Source organism: Lepidochelys kempii, chromosome 10, assembly GCF_965140285.1.
Source record: "Lepidochelys kempii isolate rLepKem1 chromosome 10, rLepKem1.hap1, whole genome shotgun sequence".
Classification (NCBI taxonomy): domain Eukaryota; kingdom Metazoa; phylum Chordata; order Testudines; family Cheloniidae; genus Lepidochelys; species Lepidochelys kempii.
In genome coordinates this window covers 44,845,133-44,868,872 of record NC_136389.1, presented here as the reverse complement: position 1 = coordinate 44,868,872, position 23,740 = coordinate 44,845,133, and the positions used below count along the sequence as shown (strand labels likewise).

The 23,740-nt window shown below is 43.4% G+C and overlaps 1 protein-coding gene across 3 annotated transcripts; it reads left to right on the top strand.

Annotated features, from left to right (window-relative positions):
* The first annotated feature begins 41 nt into the window (after nt 1–41).
* Nucleotides 42–23,719, top strand: TRIM69 (tripartite motif containing 69). Of its 3 annotated transcripts, XM_073363194.1 has the most exons (7): nt 42–4,544; nt 6,602–7,155; nt 11,644–11,739; nt 13,596–13,829; nt 14,804–14,826; nt 18,946–19,070; nt 20,971–23,719. In XM_073363194.1, exons 2-7 carry the CDS (start codon nt 6,649–6,651, stop codon nt 21,510–21,512), a joined length of 1,527 nt encoding a protein of 508 aa, XP_073219295.1. In that variant the 5' UTR covers nt 42–4,544; nt 6,602–6,648; the 3' UTR covers nt 21,513–23,719. The 3 variants fall into 3 exon arrangements, with proteins under 3 accessions (XP_073219295.1, XP_073219294.1, XP_073219296.1); XM_073363193.1 differs by having other exon boundaries at nt 42–7,155; XM_073363195.1 differs by lacking the exons at nt 42–4,544; nt 6,602–7,155; nt 11,644–11,739 and adding an exon at nt 11,746–13,329.
* Nucleotides 23,720–23,740: the final 21 nt, after the last annotated feature.

Sequence of the window (23,740 nt, the reverse complement as noted above, 5' to 3'; positions counted from 1 at the left end):
GTCTTAAATATATCTTTTAAAAAAAAAAAAAACCCTGTGGAAGTTGTGATTTCTTAAGTTGAAGAGAGGACATTTCTTGCCTTGCATTGGGTTCATCAAGGCATGCGATATGTCTCTCAATGAATTAGTCTCCTTGCTGTAAGAGCAGCTGCTCAAATATTTTGTTTTCCACTTTCTGATAAAAGTAAAAAGAGATTTCTGATCCATATGATCTGATCCATATGATCATTGACTTCTCAGCTTTGTCTTCAAGTCCTGCACAGCTCTGCTCCCAACAATCCTTTGCTTTGTCCTGACACACTTCCCCTTCTCCCCCTCTTTTTGCCTCTACTGCCCCTTGTGACAGACATGGCCAGTTCACACCATTGAATTTAGTACATTTGGAGTCAATTGTATTCAATGCAAATGTTCTGTATTATTGTGGGCCTGGATGATTAATGAATTATATTGAAAATTGTAGTAGACAAGAATGGTCTTTTGAGGTCAATATGTGTGAAATGGAACTCCTAGGAGGTAAATGCAAATATCATCTAAAAGTTGGGCTTCAAAAAAAAATCTAACGCAAGATACACCCTGAGGAGGGGGCACCATTGTCCACTGACTATCTGATCCTGAAGGCTGGCGATCAAAGGCCCAAGTTGTGTAAAGAAACAGGGTGATCTGTGCCATCTGGGTTCTTTTTCATAGCAGCCTCAGCTCAGGAGGACTGACTCCAACCACAGCACCTGTGGGGGGTGATCTCTGGTAAGTTTTATTAGCATGCATGTAGGTTCTTTTATTGTTTTAGCATATTTTCTGTAGTGCGTTTACTTTAAGAATAAATGCTTGCTTAGAATCAGCTGTGTGGTAACTGGGCACTTTTGCTATTTTATCACCTCTGAAGAGAGAGCAAAAGCACAAATACCAATCTGTTATGCCCAACAAGCCAGACTGCTTAACTGTGTAGGCAAGGAACTGTGCAGTCTGGAAAAACCCTGGTTAAGAGGGGAAGAGGTACGGGTCTCTATCTACGAGCAGTGATGGGGTCTGGCTCCTTAGCCTAGACTGGGAGCCTGTGCTGGGCCATGGAAGGGAATACGGGTGCAGTTTCCAGTCCCTGTCCTTGCACAAACTCCTATAAGACATCCTCATGACCATGCTTCTGTTTTGAGTCAATTGAATGATGATCCTTGTTTCAGAGTAGCAGCCGTGTTGGTCTGTATCATCAAAAAGAACAGGAGTACTTGTGGCACCTTAGAGACTAACAAATTTATTTGAGCATAAGCTTTTGTGGGCTACAGCCCACTTCATCAGATGAAGTACTCCTGTTCTTTTTGATGATCCTTGTGTTTCTGGAACACCCAACTTCGCTATGGGGGGGGCGGAGCTATGGGAAGAAGACCAGCTCAGTGAAATTGAGACATTGTCAATAAGGGTGGTCTTCAGACAACTTTTCAGAAGGATTTTGAGTGAGTCCGTTCTTCAATGTCCATCAGGAAAGAGAAGACTTGTTCTTTGAAGACAAATTAAACAAATACGTGGTGAGTTACTTAAGGAGGTCTGATTGTTGAGGCTGCCCGAAATACTGCCAGAACAATACAAATGCCCCACCAATGGCTCTGAGAAGGTGTAACATTCAAACAGACTAGCAGATACCTACTTTAAATAAAGCTGTTGCCAGGTGTCAGGAGGGAAAACCACCATGTAGTTCAACTGCTTTGAATTTCTTGTAGGCTTTTCATTCCTGGCTCTTAGAGCCTTGCTGGGAGAATAATACAACTCCCTTAACATTTAACTTAAAAAAAAAAAAAAAAAAAAAAAATCTGAAAATGACCTAAAGCCTTCATGCATAAACTTATAGGTTACACTAAGGTCTGTACTGTTTTGTTCTTTCAAAACAGTAAAATAAGATTTAAGCAGGTGGGAAAGAAACAAATTGAAACTTGAGAAATTCATCAGTTTCTCTAGATTTTATTCAAGTGAACAATCCACTTTATGCAACTGTGTTTTTGCTTTAGGATAACTTAAAGAACACAGCATATATGCAAACTTACGCTTTCTCACAAGTGTAGTTGTGCTGTGTTATAGAAAGGCAGGCTGGTCGAGGCCTGGTGAGTCCATTCTACCATGGACGGAGAGCCAGGGTTCCTTTCGCCTACAAACAACTACCAACACAAAAGCCAGGCTAGTATCCAGCTTTGTGGTGGTCCTCCGTGTTCAGGTATGTCAAGAAACAAGATTCTGGAAGGAATGGCACCAAAAACAGAGTTTCTAGCCCCACCAGAAGTTGTTTGGCTTGATGGAGAAATTACTGGATGAAATCCTATACCTGTTGTGATCATAATGGCCCCTGCTGGCCTTATTTTCTTGAAAAAGCCAATATTTTCTTTGTGTAACAAAGAGCAAGTGCCCAATAAGGAACTAATATGGGGCAGGGACAGAGCCCAGGATGCAGGGTACCCTAGTGACTGCAGTGTGTTCCATGTGATCTGATGGCGTGACTCTAACAAGCTTGTTGAGGCAGAACAAGCATGCATGAAAGACATTACGGAATTCCATCCCTCTGCTTTGAAAGGATGTGACCGCTTTTTCCCATTTAATCATGAAATTATTTTTAACAGGCAAGGAAGACAGACATTGTGCAAAGTAATCTCCTCCCATTTAAGGTTTTGTACTTGAAGACAGCATTTGCTCAAAGAGGCTCTCTAATTATGGAAATTTTAACCTCAGGCTGGGTAAGAGAACTTTTTCTGAAAACACAGGAATAAAGAAAAGTCTGGTATATTCCAGTTGAGCTGATGCTCTGTAAGAGACAGGAATTATCTGTATTTTAAAACCAAGAAAAGTGTATCAAATTAAACTCCATTCTATTTTTCCAATCCCCTAAATTAGCAAGTGAGTATAAATGTATTAGGTTTCCAATCACTTTCCTGCATTCTTGCACATTAGCAGAGGGTGGCAATGTTTGGGAAGCAAACATGGGAGGGAAATGTTAGGTCTTTAACAATAAATTGTATGCTTTGAAAGTTCTAAGCAAAAAATCCACTGGAGTGTTTCTATTGATGTGTGAGGCTTTGCAAAAGTTTGTTTTCACAGCAGCTACATTTGGGTCTAAATTGATCTGAAAGTTCACCTTTAATTACTGAATGGGCGAGTAACACTTCTATTATTATTTATTTATTTATTATGTAAGCATGAATATGTTAAAAGAAAAGGAGTACTTGTGGCACCTTAGAGCCTAACAAATTTATTTGAGCATAAGCTTTTGTGAGCTACAGCTCGCTTCATTGGATGCATGTGGTAGAAAATACCATGGGGAGATTTTATATACACAGAGAACATGAAACAATGGGTGTTGCCATATATACTGTAACACAGCTGCTACTCTGAAATATGAATGTTATTACTACTGCCCATCTCTCTAGCTATAACCTTCCTCCCCAGGTTTCTGTGACCTCATAGACTCACCAAACAGCTAATGTTCGCACAGTACTTTTAGATATTTAAGATTGTAGAAATACTGAGCATTATATTAATTCCTGTCATTAGGAAAACACTATCTACTCATATGCTTCCCACTGACTAGCAGACTTTCCAATAGTTGTCCCAGGTTTAGCAGAACTGTCCTGTTTTGACACCCCCCCAACCCTTTGTCCTGGTTAAAGTGGCTCCTGCCCTACAGGCCTTGGCTCTCTGCTCCAGGTATTGCACAGTGACCCTTGTCACACAGGCTCACAGTGATGGTCAGGTTTAGCCTGGCCTGCTGACTGTGTGTGTGCGTGCCCAAGCTAAATTTGAGTGAGTAGCATTGTGACCTGGTACAGGGGGTCAGGGGTCCAGGTCAAACCTGAGCAGTGCTGTGCACTTGGGCCAGGTCATAATACCCAGGGTGAGGAGCTGAGCCCTGCCAACCCCACAGGATAGGAGCCCAGGAGTTGCTGCTGAGGGGTGAGTGGGGGGCAAGCTCACTCTGTAACTTCCCTCTACCTCCACACCCCTCCCTGGGGATAGGACCCATCCCAGAGTAACCACTTGAAATGTTGGGCAGTGTGGACTAGGGTGTAGAGTTGCCACATCTTGGCTACAAAAACCCAGGACATCCAAACCATTTCATCCAGGATAGCTACCTTGGCCAAGGGGCCATCCTAGGAAAACCTGGGTGGGTCCTGTTTTCTAGAACCTTTCCCTCCATGGGAGGGAACCGAGTAACTGCCATTCTGCCTCTCGCTAACTGCCGTCCTCTCTCAGAAACCTCCCTTGCACTCCACGCACCCCTCCGAACACCGCCAGTCTGCTTCAAAGCCATGAACTCCTCAGCTCTCCCAGTGCCTGCCTGCTGCGGCCACCCTTTCCCAGCATCTGTCCCCAGGTCCCTGGGGAACTACCTGCCCCTCACCGCACGCCCACCCTCTTCCAGAACCTTGCCTGTGCCATTTTCCTGTGGTATTGCTTGCTAAGGGCCCTGCTCGGCCAGACCCCATGACTTAACAGCTGCTTCATTTGCAGGTCTGCCAAGTCCTCCACGTGGGCCTAGTCCAGAGCTCACCGAGTGCCATCTTCTGAGGGTAAAACTCTTCCCTAGATTTGCTGGGCATGGTCCCTAGGATTTGTTGAGGCCAATCACCTTGGGGTAAATCTCCCACACAGACATAGAGGCCTAGACTCTGGGGCTCATGGAGATCCATCACCTTGCTGAGGGGTGTGTGGGGGAGCCTGTGTGCACTATATCTGGGTGGGGAGGGGGCGTCTCCTGTGGAATAGCTGGATGTGGGGGGTAGGCTGAGTACCCTGAGGTGTCTCTGGATAGGATGATAGGTGAACCCTAGACTGGGGAGTCTCTTCAGCAGAGCTGCTGACTTTTCAGACTGCCTGAGGCTTCCTCCAGCCTTTAGGCCCTTCACATCCCTCCCCTTCAGCTCTGCTGCTGTTCCCTGCAGCTCTGTGCCTGGCGTGCCACTGCGAGTGAGGTGTTATGCACACAGCCTGGCCTGGGAGAGAGCAGAGAGGAGCTGCCCTGAGTCTGCCTTCCCCTTCACTCTGGGACCACAGAGCCATGGTGCAGGCTGCCAGCAGACTCAGGGCTCTGCTCAAGATGGCTCCGCAGCCTGGGGCTTGCAGATGGCTGGGGGTAGGCCCTGGGGAAGAAAGGATCAGAGCAAAAGAGGAGCCCTCACACTCTCTCGCCATAGTGCTGGAGGAAGAGGAGGTTCCTCCGGAGGACTGGGGTGAGAAGAAGGAGGGGATGGCTGAGGAGCTCACTCCCTGAGCCTACCCATGGCCGGGGGGAGGAGGAGCAGTGAGGGGGATGCATCCTTAAGGGGCCATGAAGCATGGAGAAGAAGTAGCCAAGGGCGATTTCTCCTTGTGAATCTTACCAGGGCCTGGGGTAGGAGCAGCGGAAGACCCAGCACCTAGTACAGGATTCTCTCTCTATGTTGAAATTCTGCAGGGAATTTTCAGTGAGTCCTAAAGTGTTGGTACGTGTTGAAAAATCCTGAGTGGCTAATAGCAAAGTGTAACCTACTGGTTCCAGGTGTTTTTTTAGTTCTCCGTTCTGGCTGGTGCTAAGAAAGATGATAAAAGCCTACTAGTGCAAGCGACTAAAGGCAGTGCTTCCTTAGTTCGAATAGCTGTGACTCACACTTTGAGTACTGAAGATCCGGGATTCAGTCTCCATCACTGACCAGTGTGGAGTGGGAGGAGTTATTACCATATCAGAGATTATCGGTTAGGACAGTTGAGCTACAAAACCAAGGGTTGCTGATTTAAGACTGCAGAAGGATAATTTAGATTGGCTTTGCTTTTAAAATGATTACCTCACTGTGAAGAAGCAGTGAAAAATACATCTATGGACCTACATTTCCAAACGTGACTTTTGCATGCCTAGCTGGTATGTGATGGTGTCTGGGGTATATCTGGAAACTGGGGCTTCTCGGGTCTATATGTGGAAGGTAGCTGTGTAGTGGTGAGTTGGGGTGTCAAGGACATACTTAGGGATAGTTGTTTCTGTTGCATATTTCTCTGGTATATGTAGGAGATATGAGGTGTGTGTGTTTGGGGCATATTTTAGGGCTGGGGAATATCTGGAGGTTCTGGAGTGTAGCTGGGACATGCATTTTTGTGCAGTAATACATCTGGTGAGCAAGGTTTTGTCGGTGCTGGGGCTAGATCTGTGAGGTCGGGGGTTGGGGAATGGTTGTGTGTACGTGGTGATATAGGGCGGGGCTGTGTATGCTTGTATAGGTTGTGTTACTTTGTATGGGTAGTTCCTCGCAGGGTGCGCATCTCTGGGTTGAGCGTTGTCTGCAACCGACCTGCAAAGTCTCAAGTGTTTAGTGGGAGACCAGGGAGTGAGCTTGAGGGCTGGCTCTCAGGTAAATTTGATTACTCCCTAAGTAGCTGCAAGGCTGGCCCAGTGTCAGGATGTACACTATGCTGATGCACCAACGTGGGCGGTTAACACTGTGCTTGTGGGTGGGTGCAGCCTTGGTCAAAGATCTCTTCCCCAAGGCTCCTCTCAACAGGAGAGTTTTGCTGCAGATCCTCCTCATGCCTGGGTTACAGAGATCTGTGCCCTAGGCTAGGAAGGGGCATCTCATTCCAGTCATTTCCCTTCTGACAGGGTGGTCTTTGCTTGGTAGTTGATCTAAGACATTTCCCTCCAGCACGATGTCATCTTCCTCCAGCACAAACGTCTCCTCTTCCTCATGCACTTCTGTAAGTGACAATGAAAGCAAAATAAACCTCTTACTTGGCACCAGCTCCTCCGACCTGCCCTCAGGGCCACAAGCTGAAGATTTCACCAAGGAATTGACCTGCCCTCTGTGCTTGGAATGGTTTAAGGAGCCAGTGATTTTGCCTTGTGGCCACAACTTCTGCAGACCCTGTATTGAGGAAATCTGGGGCAGGGCGGAGGTCTGCCTGTGCCCAGAGTGCCAAGCACAGTCCCTGGACAGGCAGTACATAGGGAACATAGTGCTGGAAAAACTAGTGGAAAAGATCAAGGGCTTTCACGTAGGGAAATGCCAGCAGAAGTGCAGCAAACATGGCGAGCCTCTCAAGCTCTTCTGGAAGATGGATGGGAAACTGGCCTGTTTTCTCTGCAGAGATGCCCAGAAGCCTGAAGATCAAAGCTCCCAATTCCTACTCCTCCCAGACGCTGTGCAGCTCTATGTGGTAAGGCTCAGTCAAAGGAAGGTGTGAAACATTCTCTGCTACTTTAGCACATTTTACAGAGAGACCTTTCCACTGAAGAGAATGTGGAACATTCAATACGTTACAGTGTTGCCAACTCCCACAATGTTATTGAAAATCTTGCCATATTAGATATTATTCTTAAAGTCCTGGCTTCTGGAATTCTATGATCGTGTGAGACTCTCAGCTTTCATTTCAAAGTAATAACAGGATCCTAGCCTTCATGGTTGTGAAGAAACACTTGAAAACATGACCCAAGTGAACCCCAAAGGCTCCAAAAACCAGGATGTGAATAAAAAGAACCCCACACTTATTATTTTTTTAAAAAATAATTATTTTTAAGCCACTCTCTTGATTTTAGGGATCTGAGTCATGATTTTTGCTTACTAAGCACTGTCCATGCTGCAATTAAAACATGAATATTCATGCAATATGTCACTAGCCAGAGGATTTTATCTTCATCACCAGGGCTTGAAGTGCTGACAACTCTGGAGGTGGGGTGAAGGTTTAAGCCTCCTAGGTTATAGGGCAGCTAGAAATTCTGAGGGACAAAAGTGAGACCCAAGGGCTGCATTTACATTTCATAGCTGGAATTCACTGCCAGTGGTAGCAAAAGCGGAAGCCGTGGAGGATGCAGGTATTTTTACCATCATATCATCCAGCTGTACTAGGTGATAAAATTGCTTGAGCCCTGTGCATACTCTAATTTCCAGCAGTCGCACTGTCCCAGTGCTGAAGGATGACTATGAAATGTGTCAGTTATGAAGTGGAGTTAACATTCCACTGTGATGAACACTACTGCTCTTGGGGTAAATTCTGCCTCCTCTTTCCATGGCGGTGGCCCAGAACCAGCATGGTTGTCTGTGTAGGGGACAGAACAGGATTTGGAGAGCCCATGCAGGATAGGAATATCCTTGCATACTACAAGACCTAGTTTCAAGTGGGGCTGCCCCTGGACCCCACTGTAGCAAGAATTTGGGAGCAGGGTGATCTACTTATCAAAAGCTAATAACTGGGTGCTGCTCAGGCTTTTAAATTGATTAGCTGATATCCTCAAAGGTTCTGAACCCACATTGTATACTGAAGGAAATGTGACTCAGTATCAGTTTTATTAATGGGCTTCTCATGAAGTTCCTGAGAAAACATCTAAGCTACTATTGGTACTTTTAAACTAAACTAAAAATCAAAATCAAATCCACACGTTAGTCTCAATATTGGATTGGAATTAAATAGTCAAATGAATGCTAAAAATAATCAATCCTTATCAATTCTAGAGAAGATTCTAAGAAGGTGGTTCTCTGTTTTGTTTTCAATCCCAACTAAAGAATTGCACCTAAATCAATCAAATCCAGGATTTAAAGCTCATCAAGAGCTTAATATGGAAGCCAATTACAGAGCTGCCTTCTTAGAATTCCTTTTTTATGTGATGGCTAACAAGGTCCTCTTCTTTTATAATACAGACTTTAACACAATGCTTTTGTACACATCCCAATGAGTAATTTTATGATCCAATATTTAGAGCTGTTTAAACCTGGGGAACTTTTATTTCTGGTGCCTTCATTGTGTGAACTTTCTGAGGGTGCTCAGACACACATGCATGGTCATAACCACACTTTCCCACACCAAAATTAAAAAATATTAAGCAGCTGGGATGTCTTCCAGCTAATAAAAGTACAAAAAGGAAAAATAAGATAACAGGGTTTCATGAACTCTCAATTCTTGCAGTCTGGACTCTTGTAGAGTAAGAGCTGGACCTGCAGGCAAAGAGATGGTGATGTTTTGCTGATGCAACGCTACACGTTAAAGGGCCTTATTTGGGTGTTGATTAAAGGCTGTTTGTTGATGTCATGGTTTCATGTCCCCAAGATGGCCAGTCTTGCCTCAAGTGGCTTGTTGACCCAAAAGACAAAGCTTCTTGACCTTATCCTTGATCTTATAGTTTGAAAATTTTGCTTGCTCAGTCTTGCAAGGCCTCCCTCCAAGCTCTTTGGACAAATCAAGTCTGGGCCAACTTTGGAGCCATGCAACTTACTCCAACGAGCTTCTAATTGGGTAATTTCTTCGCAAGTGTCCACCTGGAAAAGTCCCACTTAGATTAGTCATTGAAAAAAAATGCAGTGTTTTGCATACCACAGAGATTGACATCTGTGACCCCTCAAAATTAGCAAAACTCTGTATGCGTGAGACCACTTTGGGGAAGCTGGCCTGGTTGTAACCAGGTGGAAAGGCCTTGAGATGACATTGTGTCACCAGTTTACAGGAAAGTTCAAAATCAAAATCATATAAAAATAACTGATTGAAAAAAGAACCCTAGCAACAACCAATCACTCAACATTCACCCAGCAGCAAAGTTAAAGATAAGTTCTCAAACCTATGTCCAGTTTCATCACCTGCAGTTCCTTTAGAACTGATGAATGTACAGTAATTTTTTCTATTTTAGCACTGGGCTATAAGGCAAGCAGCTTATCTTTTGGCATCTTCATCTTGGTAGAGGGAAGTTACTTTAAAGCCTGTCAAGACAAAAGCCATTTAAAACATATAAACTGAATTTGTATAGCGTCTGTATTCTCAAGGTATTCCTTTCACACCTTCATGTGGTGGGAGCACAGGTGCTGCTGATGCTAGTCTAGCCCTAAGGCTGGAGTGTCAAACAGTGACTGGCTCCACTGAATGACCTGGGGATTTCAGTAAGTCCCCAGCACAGAGCAGGCTGCTCAGGCTGTATACTGGTGGTAGGATTTGGGCCTTTGGCAGTTCACCGTTATCCAGTGTAACTGCAGACTCAAGAAAACAATACTGCAACTGATTACACGAGACCCATTCAAAGGGGATCTTCCCAACCATGAGGGCTAAAACCTTCATTTAAAAACTCCTAAAAACTAAGATTCTGCAGATCCTAATGGGTAAGATCTAGTCACGAGGGCAAGTTTTTTATTCACCATTCATCACACCCCGATTTAGCTTTCACTAATCTTTCTCACCACATGTTTTGATTTGTCCAGATGTTTACACTGGAAGAGATATTTGCTCCTTCTCAAATTTGTCCAGCAGGGAGGTCACGAAAGCTCAGTGTGTGATGTCATGATAATTTCCATGACAACAGACTGTGACACCACAAACCCACAGTAATGACTGTTGCAGAATTCATTGTCAGGAGGAGATAGTGCGAGAGGGATGAAAAGCTCCTCTATAGATATATTTGCATTCAAAGCAAAGGGATCTGAGACAGATATTGGCTGAGGGACTGGATTTGTGTTTAATTATTCAAGCTTGCCCAGCCAAAAGTCTCTCTTTAAATTCTGCTTAGGACTCTAGTTAACTATTGTGCAGTGATGAAGACGCTAAGGGAAGTTGCTGGTATCTCCCCAGTGTATTGAGCTCTCCTTAAAGGTGGGCTGTAGGAATCTCCTCTGCTTCCTACCTTTTGTATGGCCTCAGAAGTGGAGGGCTTGTGCTCTCTGGGATGGGGGAGAGGTGGAGCCCTAGGTGGGTCTCACTGATCTCAGGAGGCAGAGTGCCTGCTGGCCTGTTCCTGGAGCAGTTCAGGGAGACATTCACAGTGGTATGGAGTAGATAGCATGCATGATGCCCTTAAAGGGGGAAGGGGAATGCTGCACTGATCCACAAGGACAGTAACCTGGGTTTGGCGGACAGTAACCTGGGTTTGGAGGGCTGCAGCAGCCATCAAAGAAACAACGTTTTAAAAGAGAAGTACCAAATATGATCAGCAATAGGCTATATATTCATGGGCTAGTGTCTGCCATTCTCTTTTCCCCCCACAAGGGTTCCACTGCCCAGCAGCAGTCCTACCTGCAGGGAGGCTGTGGACTGAGGTCGCCTAACCCAGTGGCTCTCAACCTTTCCAGACTACTGCACCCCTTTCAGGAGTCTGATTTGTCTTGCATACCCCCAACTTACACCTGACTTAAAAATTACTTGCTTACAAAATCAGACATAAAAATACAAAAGTGTCACAGCACACTGCTACTGAAAAATGGCTTACTTTTTCATTTTTATCATATAATTACAAAATAAAACAATTGGAGTATAAATATTGTACTTACATTTCAGAGTTCAGTACATAAAGCAGTATAAACAAGTCATTGTCTGTATGAAATTTTAGTTTGTACTGACTTTGCTAGTGCTTTTTATTTAGCCTGCTTTAAAATTAGGCAAATATTTAGATGAGTTGATGTACCCCCTGGAAGACCTTTGCATACCCCCAGGGGTACATGTACCCCTGGTTGAGAACCACTGACCTATTTCCTGTTGTCTTTCCATAGATTACAGAGAATAATCTAAGTGCCTCTGGTACCCCTAATCTCAACTGATCTCCAACATAACAAGTGGAAAACTGCAAGAGAAAAATTAGGTCTCATTAGGTCCATCTCCCAGACATCCATTTAGCTTCAGCTAGTATAAATAACTACATACGTTACAACATAATGCCTGTGTTTGTCATACCAACAGGAAAAGCTGATCTCCACCAGAACTCAGTTGGAGGCCACTGTGCAGGAATTAAAGACTCTGAAGAATGCCCAGCAAGAGAAGATCTCTTGTCACAAAGTGAGTAGCATTCATTCAAAAAGACCTGATTTTAATGCACTTCAGGTGGCATTCTTGATGAGAACAGCACTTAGGGGTTTCTTATTAGAACAAAGAGTCTAGCGTGAGTAGTCCGTTTACTACTAAGAATAAAATGATGTGTGGTAAATATGCGGATGTATATATTAAGCATCTTAATGCACATTGAAATGTGCCTGCATTAAAAAAATCCTTTGCTGCATGGGCATTCAAAAAAGCACTTGGAGAGAACTTCATTGGCTTTGCCCACTAAGTCCCTCAACAGCCCATCTTCCAGAATCCAATATGCATGTTCAGCTGTTTTGGGCATCATAGAAATGTAAGGCTGGAAGGGACCTCAAGAGGTCATTTCATCCATCCATTGCACAGAAATCCCAAAGGTCTGGATAAGTCTGATTAACATCTGAATGTTGGGGCCTTACTTGAACCAAACCTCTGCATGTTTGAGGTTTCCCCATCACTGCTGAAGGCCTCACACCTGACAATGCACCCAAGACATCTTCTATTACCTACAAAAACTGCACACTGTCTTAATTTCTTAGCAATGGAGCTAAATGGGAGTAGAGTTTGGATCATTAGCTTCCTGAATGTGCGGAGTAAAGAAACTGCTCCATCAGATGTAACCAGGAGACAGTTATAAATATCTACCATTCTTCCCAGATCTGCTTATTTCTAGAGCTCTGCAAAGTGTACGCTATCGGTTCTAGAGCTGGGTGGGAAATGTTTTTCCTGTCCCACAAATATTTTCAAGACTTCAGAAATTGTTCCCATTCCAGAGCAGGATGAAACCAAGACTTCTCACAGTGTAATATTGGGGGTCAGGGCATTGCCTAAGATGTGGGAGACCTAGCTTCTTGTCCCTGCTGTAAATCAGGCAGAGCAGGGGATTGAACCCAAATCTTTCATATCCTAGCAAGTGTCCTAATCACCAGGCTGTTGGCTAGCCTGCAGTACAGATTCTCTATCTCTCTCGCTTTGCCCAGAAATTCCCTCCTGGGCCTCAGAAACCTTCCCAACAAAATTTTCACCAAAACTGGCCCTTTTCCATGGAAAGTTTCAGTTTTGATGAACATGCATTTTCTGGCAAAAAATCATTTCATCAAAAAATTCCTGACCAGCTCTAATGGGTTCAAAAAGGTTTGTGGAATATTTCTTTGGTTATGATTCGCAGTTCAAACTAACTCAAAGTGAACTCAGTCAGATTCACTGCGTTTCACCAGGTCTCACTGGAAAAACACAGTTGCTCCTGAAACAACCTTACATTTATTGCAATATTAATGAGTTTCAAGGCAGCAGCACAATCAGGAAGCACCTGTTGAAGATGGGCCAGACTTTCATAACATGAGGTTTGCTCAGCACTGCCTGTTTTGCATCCTCTTTTGCTTCTTGAGGATAATGCTTTGACCACTAGTAACATTTGTGTTTTGCATTAACAGGGTAAATAATGTATGCGCTGTCCCAACGGGGTATCTCTAGGGGAAAAATCTTTGACAATAGTGCACTGGGCGTGCATACACTTAAAGTGGAATGGACATGTGCAACACATCTCGAAGAACAAAAGTTATAGAACATGTTAGTAACTGTTTTGTATTTGTCCTGGCAGGAGTTCAATAGCAGACTTGACAGACCAAGGGTCTGTCCTTGTAAAGCAGATTCTACAATCCTCTAAGAAGGTATAAATGGTTCACAGGATACACTGGCAATTATAAAATATGAAACAAGTGATTTGTCACTTGTGCTTTACGAGCTGGCAGCAATTAGTTATCTGAGTAAATGTTTTTATCTGAAGCTGCTGAGTACAAGATATTTCCCAATAACAAACTGTGTGTGTTTTCCAGGAGAACAAATTTCATCTTCAGCACCACATCTCCTTAGAGTTTCTGAAGCTCCACCAGTTCCTGCATGGAAGGGAGAAAAGATTAATGAATGAGCTGCAAGAGGAGGGGAAAATCTTCCTCCAAGAAATGGAGGCGAATCTAAACAAGCTCCAGGAAAAGTGGCAGCGAGCCAAGGAGACAGTGTTACGCATTCAGTCCCGGCTCTACCAGCACAGTTCTATCGACTTCCTTACAGTGAGAAATCTGGACTTAAACACTAACACAGAGTGAAGTGTAGACTGACAGAGTAATAATTTGGGGACCATGAAGTTCCTTCTGCAGAGCACATGGGAGGGAGAACTGGAGAAGGGTGATCCAAGTCACCATCATTGGTTTTTAACTCTTGATAGTTCTTATCCCAGCTGATTCCTAATGAGATGCTTTAAAATATTTATTTAGAAACATTTGTCAAAGCTAATGCCTGGATTTTATTATGGAGGGAATGTGCATGAAAATAGGCTAATTGTTTTTGTTAAGAGTTCTGCTCTCCTGCTTACTCCTCACCTGAAAGCCTGATCCTCTGAGATAATCCTGATACCAAGACCTGCACTGGGACAGCCAATGGATTGTGATTTTGGCTGGGGAATAAGTAATAGGAGCAGATGAAACCTCAGGAAGGAAGGATTCTGATTGACTTGTCCTGTGTAATAAAAGCTGAGAAATTCAAAGGAGCTAAAGTGTGCCCAACTCCTATGGACTTTCCTTGGGATTTGGGTGCCAAACTCCCTTCGGCCCCTTTGACAATCCCAGCCAAAGAGCACAAGAAAGGAAATAGAAAAAGTAGAATATATTCATGGAACTGTTTCTAAGCAGGACATTTCCCATAATTCCCTCTAAGGGATTGGTTGCATCTCCAATATCAAAACCAGAACAAGCTGTGAAATACCAAATATCCTGAGAAGCATGTTTGCTGAAATCACCCCTCAGACCCTGGCCAGGAGGGAGAAATGGAACATGCTCTGGAGGAAGGATAGAGACAGTTTCAGAGGAAGAGGCTGTGGCAGGTCAGGGTCATCTTCTCCTTTGAGAGTTCAAAAAAACTGTCAATTTCCTTTCCACCACAACATATAGCTGGCTGCTGGGGTTCTAAATACTATTAACATGTGCCATACAGAATGACACAGTTAATAAATAGCTCTTCTTACCTTTCTTTTTTTTTCCTTTGACAGGGCATAAAAACCTTCATGGAACAGTAAGTACATGTTTATAGGATTCTTCAGTCTCTGTTAGAGCTGGGCAAATAGTTCATAACAAATCATTTAGTTGACAAATTTTGCTTCTTTCTGTTTGCAAAACCATTTATGAACAAATTGTGAAATTCTCAAATTTAGCTGTTCATAATTATTCACAAATTTCTTCAGCAAATGATTGCTGGTCTGCAGATTGTTTGCAAACAGCACGATGTGAATAGTCAGAACATGGAATTTGTGTGGGGTTGGTGCCATACATAAGTCACGTGGTATTATTCTCATTCCCAGATTGGATGATTTATGCTATTGATCAACAATCCAGGAAGTTTTTGGAAAGCGTAGGGGACAATTTCCTGGTGCAAGTGCTAGAGGAGCCAACTAGGCGGGGAGCTTTTCTTGACCTGCTGCTCACAAACCAGGAAGAATTAGTAGGGGAAGCAAAAGTGGATGGGAATCTGGGAGGCAGTGACCATGAGTTGGTTGAGTTCAGGATCCTGACGCAGGGAAGAAAGGTAAGCAGCAGGATACGGACCCTGGACTTCAGGAAAGCAGACTTCAACTCCCTCAGGGAACGGATGGGTAGGATCCCCTGGGGGACTAACATGAAGGGGAAAGGAGTCCAGGAGAGCTGGCTGTATTTCAAGGAATCCCTGTTGAGGTTACAGGGACAAACCATCCCGATGTGTCGAAAAAATAGTAAATATGGCAGGCAACCAGCTGGGCTTAACCGTGAAATCTTAGCGGATCTTAAACATAAAAAAGAAGCTTACAAGAAGTGGAAGGTTGGACATATGACCAGGGAAGAGTATAAAAATATTGCTCGGGCATGTAGGAATGAAATCAGGAGGGCCAAATCGCACCTGGAGTTGCAGCTAGCGAGAGATGTTAAGAGTAACAAGAAGTGTTTCTTCAGGTATGTTGGCAACAAGAAGAAAGCCAAGGAAAGTGTGGGCCCCTTAATGAATGAGGGAGGCAACCTAGTGACAGAGGATGTGGAAAAAGCTAATGTACTCAATGCTTTTTTTGCCTCTGTCTTCACTAACAAGGTCAGCTCCCAGACTGCTGCGCTGGGCATCACAACATGGGGAATAGATGGCTAGCCCTCTGTGGAGAAAGAGGTGGTTAGGGACTATTTAGAAAAGCTGGACGTGCACAAGTCCATGGGGCTGGACGAGTTGCATCCGAGAGTGCTAAAGGAATTGGTGGCTGTGATTGCAGAGCCATTGGCCATTATCTTTGAAAACTCATGGCGAACGGGGGAAGTCCCGGATGACTGGAAAAAGGCTAATGTAGTGCCAATCTTTAAAAAAAGGAAAGAAGGAGGATCCTGGGAACTACAGGCCAGTCAGCCTCACCTCAGTCCCTGGAAAAATCATGGAGCAAGTCCTCAAAGAATCAATCTTGAAGCACTTACATGAGAGGAAAGTGATCAGGAACAGTCAGCATGGATTCACCAAGGGAAGGTCATGCCTGACTAATCTAATCGCCTTCTATGATGAGATTACTGGTTCTGTGAATGAAGGGAAAGCAGTAGATGTATTGTTTCTTGACTTTAGCAAAGCTTTTGACACGGTCTCCCGCAATATTCTTGTCAGCAAGTTAAAGAAGTATGGGCTGGATGAATGCACTATAAGGTGGGTAGAAAGTTGGCTAGATTGTCAGGCTCAACGGGTAGTGATCAATGGCTGCATGTCTAGTTGGCAGCCGGTGTCAAGTGGAGTGCCCCAGGGGTCGGTCCTGGGGCCGGTTTTGTTCAATATCTTCATAAATGATCTGGAGGATGGTGTGGATTGCACTCTCAGCAAATTTGCAGATGATACTAAACTGGGAGGAGTGGTAGATATGCTGGAGGGCAGGGATAGGATACAGAGGGACCTAGACAAATTGGAGGATTGGGCCAAAAGAAATCTGATGAGGTTCAATAAGGATAAGTGCAGGGTCCTGCACTTAGGATGGAAGAACCCAATGCACAGCTACAGACTAGGGACCGAATGGCTAGGCAGCAGTTCTGCGGAAAAGAACCGAGGGGTGACAGTGGACGAGAAGCTGGATATGAGTCAGCAGTGTGCCCTTGTTGCCAAGAAGGCCAATGGCATTTTGGGATGTATAAGTAGGGGCATAGTGAGCAGATCGAGGGACGTGATCGTCCCCCTCTATTCGACATTGGTGAGGCCTCATCTGGAGTACTGTGTCCAGTTTTGGGCCCCACACTACAAGAAGGATGTGGATAAATTGGAAAGAGTCCAGCGAAGGGCAACAAAAATGATTAGGGGTCTGGAACACATGACTTATGAGGAGAGGCTGAGGGAACTGGGATTGTTTAGTCTGCAGAAGAGAAGAATGAGGGGGGATTTGATAGCTGCTTTCAACTACCTGAGAGGTGGTTCCAGAGAGGATGGTTCTAGACTATTCTCATTGGTAGAAGAGGACAGGACAAGGAGTAATGGTCTCAAGTTGCAGTGGGGGAGGTTTAGGTTGGATATTAGGAAAAACTTTTTTTCTTGGTGAAACACTGGAATGCGTTACCTAGGGAGGTGATAGAATCTCCTTCCTTAGAAGTTTTTAAGGTCAGGCTTGACAAAGCCCTGGCTGGGATGATTTAATTGGGGATTGGTCCTGCTTTTGAGCAGGGGGTTGGACTAGATGACCTCCTGAGGTCCCTTCCAACCCTGATATTCTATGATTCTGTGATTCTATGAAAAGAGTGTAAATTCTGAATTACACGATTGGGTGTGAAATTCCACTTTCTATTGCTATTGATTAGTTTCACCACCTGAAATTCAGTTTTGGTGAATATTCAGGTTTCAGATTTGCTTATCCTAAGTATTTGTGCCTGTCACGATATCTGATATGGGTCACAGCTGAGAGAGTCAGTCTCAGGTTAGACTGTCAAAGAACGGGGTAGACACTCCCTCACTGGCAGTATATAATTAGATTTAACCAAATCAGCAACAAGTGTGTGTTTCTGGATCTATACTGGATCTATATTAGCTAGATCTACTGGATCTATACTGGATCTATACTAGCTTACTATGGAGCCACAGACAGTCCCCTTAGACACTCCAACCTATACCACCACCCAGATGAACTGGATGTCTGTGATTAAAGGTTATTAAAACCCAAAATCACCATCTTTAGGTTCTTACAGCCACCTTAAAGAGACTGTCACTTACCCCCAGGTCAATGGATGCTCAAGAGCTCACTGCAAAGACAATGTTGTCAGTCAATTTCTTGGTAAACTAACTAAAGTTTTATTAGCTAAGAAAAAGAAATGAGTTATTTAGAAGCTAAAGCAGGTAAAATGTGTTACAGGTGAATTAGAGTTTGTGAGTCCAAAATGATAACAGGGATGTTCAATCTGCTAGTTTTCTATACGTCTCTCTGGGTGCCCAAATAGTTTTTGGGGATCTCCATCCTTTTGTTCAAAATTTCCTCTGTTAGAATTCACCAGTCCAGAGATAGGACCCTGGCCACCTCTTTCCTACCCTTTCTTCTCCCTTTTTATATCTTGACCCTTTTTGCTGGAAAAATCTTTGCTGTGTCAAGGGATCAGGCAGTTCAATTGTGTCTGTGCTTTGCCATCAGTCCTTCATATGAATTGCAAATTTTTGCTTGCACCTTCTGTGCAGGTGCCCATTTGAGGTGTCTTCAGGAATGACATGCAGAGGCTTTTGTTTACAGTTGCTGAAGAGCTAACCTGTGGGCATTTCTCAGACTCACAATATGTTTGAGTTGCAAACATACAGCAAAATTTCATAACTCCACACACAATGTCGATACACAGAGTACAACAAGATAATAATACTCAGCAGATTATAACTTTTTCCAATGATACCTCACAAGGCATACTTTGTACAAGATTTATCACAATTTTGTAATCATATGATCATATTAGATTGGACACAGTGGTTTAATTAGTCCCAGTGCCAGTACAGCTTGTTTGCTAGAATGTTCACAGAAAGGGGAATCAAAAGGACTTGAATCCAGTCCAAGAAACTTTCTTTAACATTTTACCAAAGATGCTGCATTGTTTTTTGCAGCATTACTGCATCTGTAGCATCTGTATTTACCAGACACTGTAAACACAATCTAACAGGCAGCGTGCTTTGTGTCCTACACAGCTTGGAGCAAAAAGCAAGCACCTTATCTCTGGGTGCACTTGTCTGTCGTGAACTAAGCCTGGGACAGTTCAAGGGTCCAATTCAGTACACTGCATGGAAGGAAATGAAATCCATCCTCAGACCAGGTAATGAGCTATTGCTTCATTATTCGCTACAGCCATTTGACCCATTCCTGCTTTTTTTCAGTCCGGCTTTTATTTTTCCTTTTGTGTTGCTGTTCCATCCTGATTTTCAAAATGATAAATGAGCTATTACATGCAGTTTCCCCCATAGTTTCTAGTCTGTTTCAATCTGTAGTTCACATGCAATAACAACATGCTGATATGCCTGGAGTCCCAGCACTAGAGGGAAAGATTTACATCTAAACAAAAAAATCATTTAAATTTAATTTTTGAAAATTATTAAAATATTTCTAGTACTGTTAGATTTTGTAAAACTCAGAGGCATGCTGGGAAGATAAATTCATTCACGTATGTGATCAAATACTATGATGAGAGCACCACAGAAATGCCCAGGAGAGAATTAATAGTTTTGGGATTTGGATGGTGTGCAATAAATAAGGCTTGGGGCCACACCCTGAATGAGGAGAATGAAAAACAAAAATGAAATAATTGTTCATTCACTCTGAAGTCCTGTGGAAGAAATAGCACATGATCATGTAATTAAAGACAGTATCATGATGCATACGCACAAGGGAGCCAATTAAGGTTGAACAGAAACCTTAATTCTGATATTTCCTAACATTTGAGTGGTTGGTTTTACAACCTTAATATTTTTTTAACATTTTTTGAAGGGCGGGGGGATATGTAATATCTTCTGTACAAAAAAAGCACCATGAAGCAATGTTAAGGTTGCAAAGTCATAGTAAATTCAGGAAATTGCAAAACTTAACTCCACCCTCCTTTGTCTATGCTTTATGATTTTATTACAAGGCTGTATCCTGTGTTTCAAGTAATGCAATATAATATCATGCAAGTTTGTTATGAAATTATAATTGTACATTTCTGACATCCTGTTGTCAGCACATGCAAGACACAATCACGCTATTTCTCAGATGATACAATATACCCACACACACTTTTCTACACTTTAGTTACATATGTGTAGCATATTGTAATATTTGTTAATGTATCTATGCTACTAGAAGTAACTCTATTTTAGAGCTTTAACAGATGATCTGGCATATGTTTTCTGAGAGGCTCTGTAGATGGGACATGGCTCTTCCTGGATTCTAGTCCCAGCTGTGCTATAAATTTCTTTTATAACCTTGGGCCACCTCCCAGGTACTCACTTAACCCATTTGTAAAATAGGAGAGGTGGAGGAATGTGGTGATGGATGTTTGGGAACCCTTGTTAGATATGGCTTGAGAAATGTAGTGCTAATCAGTGGAAGGTGTAGGATTAAAATGGCTGGCTTCCTTTCTCTCTAGGCTAAGAGGTATTTTGTGGGAGAGCAACGTTGTAATCTGATTAAAGAGTGAAAGCACTTAAAAGGACTATCTGATGAGTTTCAGAGTAGCAGCCGTGTTAGTCTGTATCCGCAAAAAGAACAGGAGGACTTGTGGCACCTTAGCGACTAACCAATTTATTTGAGCATAAGCTTCCGTGAGCTACAGCTCACTTCATCGGATGCATCCAAAGCTCACGAAAGCTCATGCTCAAATAAATTGGTTAGTCTCTAAGGTGCCACAAGTACTCCTTTTCCTTTTGCGGATACAGACTAACACGGCTGCTACTCTGAAATCTCCCCCAAATAGATTTTCCCCATAGTTTTTCCTTTGGTTTGGCTGCACCTACCTTGCTGGGTCGTTTTGGAACGATTTGGTGACGAACCCAGCTATGTGTAAAGCTCTTCTTCCTCCGTCTGCTCTGATTCTCTGGCTTGCTGATGAGAGGCCCCCAGGAAAGAGGAGAATTTCTCAGTTCTGGGACATTTTGGCAGCATTCCCAGGGCCCTGGTTACTCTGTAGAAAGTACCATGTTAAAATGCTTTCTCTGCTAACCATGTTTTCTTTTTCTACCAAGGTCTTTCCTTGGTGATTCTGGACCCGAAGACAGCGCATCCAAACCTCATTCTCTCTGAAGATCTGCGCTGCGTGAGACATGATGACACAAAGCAGATGCTCCCAGATACCCCAGAGAGGTTTGATTCCAGTGTAGCTGTCCTGGGGTCTGAAGGATTCACTTCAGGAAAACATTATTGGGAAGTGGAGGTGGAGAACAAGACCAAATGGACTTTGGGGGTGGTCAAAGAGTCCATCAACCGGAAAGGGAACAACACATTATCACCCAGGGATGGATACTGGCTTATAAGGCTCAGGAACAGGAATAAGTTTAAAGCTTTGGATATACCTGCGAGAGGTCTGACCCTGAGCACTAGCCTGTCTAGGATTGGGGTGTATCTGGACTATGAGGGAGGACAGGTGTCCTTTTATGATGCTAATAAGATGTCCCATATCTACACTTTCATGGACACTTTCACAGAAAAGCTTTACCCATACTTCTGTCCCTGCTTGAATGACTCCAGTGAGAACAGTGAACCCCTGAAAATCTTCTTCAACATGTAGGAGCAGATTTGTTGACGCCTCCCCCTGTGAATCAGGTTTCTCTAGATCTGAAACAAGGCTCATAGATTTAGTAACCTATGTTACTAAAAATGTGTTGAATATAGCAGGGTGTGTCCCTTTCAACACACCCAGTATCACAAATGCTGTTTGTAGCACTTGCCTCTGATGGTTTCTTAGGGTTTTCCAGGTTTAGGGGCAGTAATCTGGCGAGTGGGGAGGGTTTCTGGTAGTGGCTTGGTGGGAGGTTGGGACTTCTGCCATGAGTGAGTCCTGATTCAGTCTCACTATATTTTGTTGATGGAAAACGTTCCTGAGGCCTGGCAAATACTCCCCACTTGACCAGTTTCACTGGCTGGGACAGGATCCATTGGGCTGGGATCCTGAAAGTGTGGAAGGTGAGTTGATCTAGTCTAGGCAGGACTGGGTAGGAAACCAGAAGGGAGCCAGATCCAAGAGAGCAATACAGCCAGCTGCAGGGAAGGGTGGTATTTGGGCTGGGCTGTCTCCAGGGGGTTGCCTGAGTGCAATGGAGTTGGAGTATTGGGGGGAAGGAGCTGAGGATGAGTATACCTTTCTTCACTTGTTCTAAGGGTTAAGGAGATCCTCTTAGGCAAGGAAAGCGTCAACATTTCCCCTCTAAATAAAACAAGCTGAAATGGCCAAGGCTGGGAGAGAATGTGCATTGGGACTCCTTGAGTGTAAAAGTTGCTCTTTTAAACCAAATTTTATTCCATTCAGTCTCCTCTTGTCCACTACAAACCAGTATAGAACTCTGCATAGCAACCTATACAGATAGATTTGTTTTAAAATAATACAATTAGAAGGCGGCAGGAGCAGAACCTAATGCAAAGACCAGCAGTGAATTTCTGACAGCTGCACAGGCTATTGCTAAACACAAAAAGTAGCAAATGGAGACCAAGAACCGTACTGAAGTTTGAACAGCTAAGAGGTCACCGAAGTCCACTGGCATGAGCCAGTTTTTTAAAGGAATTTAAAAGGACATCTTTTTTCCAACGGAAACAATCTTAAGGGACAAGTGAGGAGCACAGAGGAAGTCAAACCATGGCATGATTAAAATACAGAGCAATGAGAAGTGGTTTGAGCATTGGCCTGCTAAACCCAGGGTTGTGAGTTCAATCCTTGAGGGAGCCATTTAGGGATCTGGGGCAAAAATTGGGGATTGGTCCTGCTTTGAGCAGGGGGTTGGACTGGATGATCTCCTGAGGTCCCTTCCAACCCTGATATTCTATGATTCTATGTTATAGAAAAAAAAACAAGTTCACTTGAGGCCTGATCCTGTTCTCATTAAAGTCCATATCAAAACTCCCATAGAGCTCAGAGGGTGCAGATCATGGCCTAGGCAACTCAGAATTGTAGAGCCCTCTAAAGAAGTGTGGAAATATTGGAGAATATGTGAAAAGTGAAAATGTCCAGATTCCAGAGATCTATGAAGGAGCAGAAGTCCTTGATCTAACTAGAGCCACCTGTCAACACATTACAATCTTGTAGTCATTAACATTCAAGAAGCCCCTACATATAGAGCAGTGCTTTAGGGTAGCAGTTTTATTAAATCTTAAGGACAAAGAAATAATCCTCACCCCTAAAATTGCAAGAGGAAGTTAAAGTGGACCCCTAAATTTCTGCCATGAATACTTGGTTTGATACAAGGACACACCTTTAGGAATGGAAAATACTCAGGGCCTGATTGTTCTCTGATTTACACCAGTGTGAGAGAAGAATCCAGCCCTTAGTATTAGAGCTGGACACTACTTGTATTATATTGTTTTTCAGATTTAAAGTTGAAAACTACTGACAGGTTTTTTTTCCTGGTTAATTGTTGTTGCTCATTGAAGTCATAACATCGATGGGGATGCTGGTTTCACAGACACATTCTTACACACTACATCCTAATAGACTCTAGAATTTATATTCATTTTTCTGTTAATGTTAAAAACATTTAGCACTTATTGCAATCATCTGAAAGCTGTGCACTAGTATTCTGAACTGAGTCTGGCCTGGCTGGACTTGTGAGTTTCCGCTAGGGGGGCATTCCTAAATAAACTTATAATTTATATTTTTCCGGTTGAGTTTGTACCTACAGGATCTTGCTGAATAACTTTGCCTGAAAACCAAGTCGTCTGTTGTCTTTGTTTGACTGATCTCTTGACTACACTGTGTTGCAGTTAATAAACAGAAAAGTTTCCGAAAGAGAAATACAGGGACTGTGA

Bases quoted from the DNA above. Each gene is read 5' to 3' on its own strand.
- TRIM69 (XM_073363194.1), top strand. From the start codon at position 6,649: ATGTCATCTTCCTCCAGCACAAACGTCTCCTCTTCCTCATGCACTTCT. The intron at 7,156-11,643 runs GTAAGGCTCAGT...TCATACCAACAG, and splicing joins ACGCTGTGCAGCTCTATGTG to GAAAAGCTGATCTCCACCAG. The intron at 19,071-20,970 runs GTAATGAGCTAT...TTTTCTACCAAG, and splicing joins GAAATCCATCCTCAGACCAG to GTCTTTCCTTGGTGATTCTG.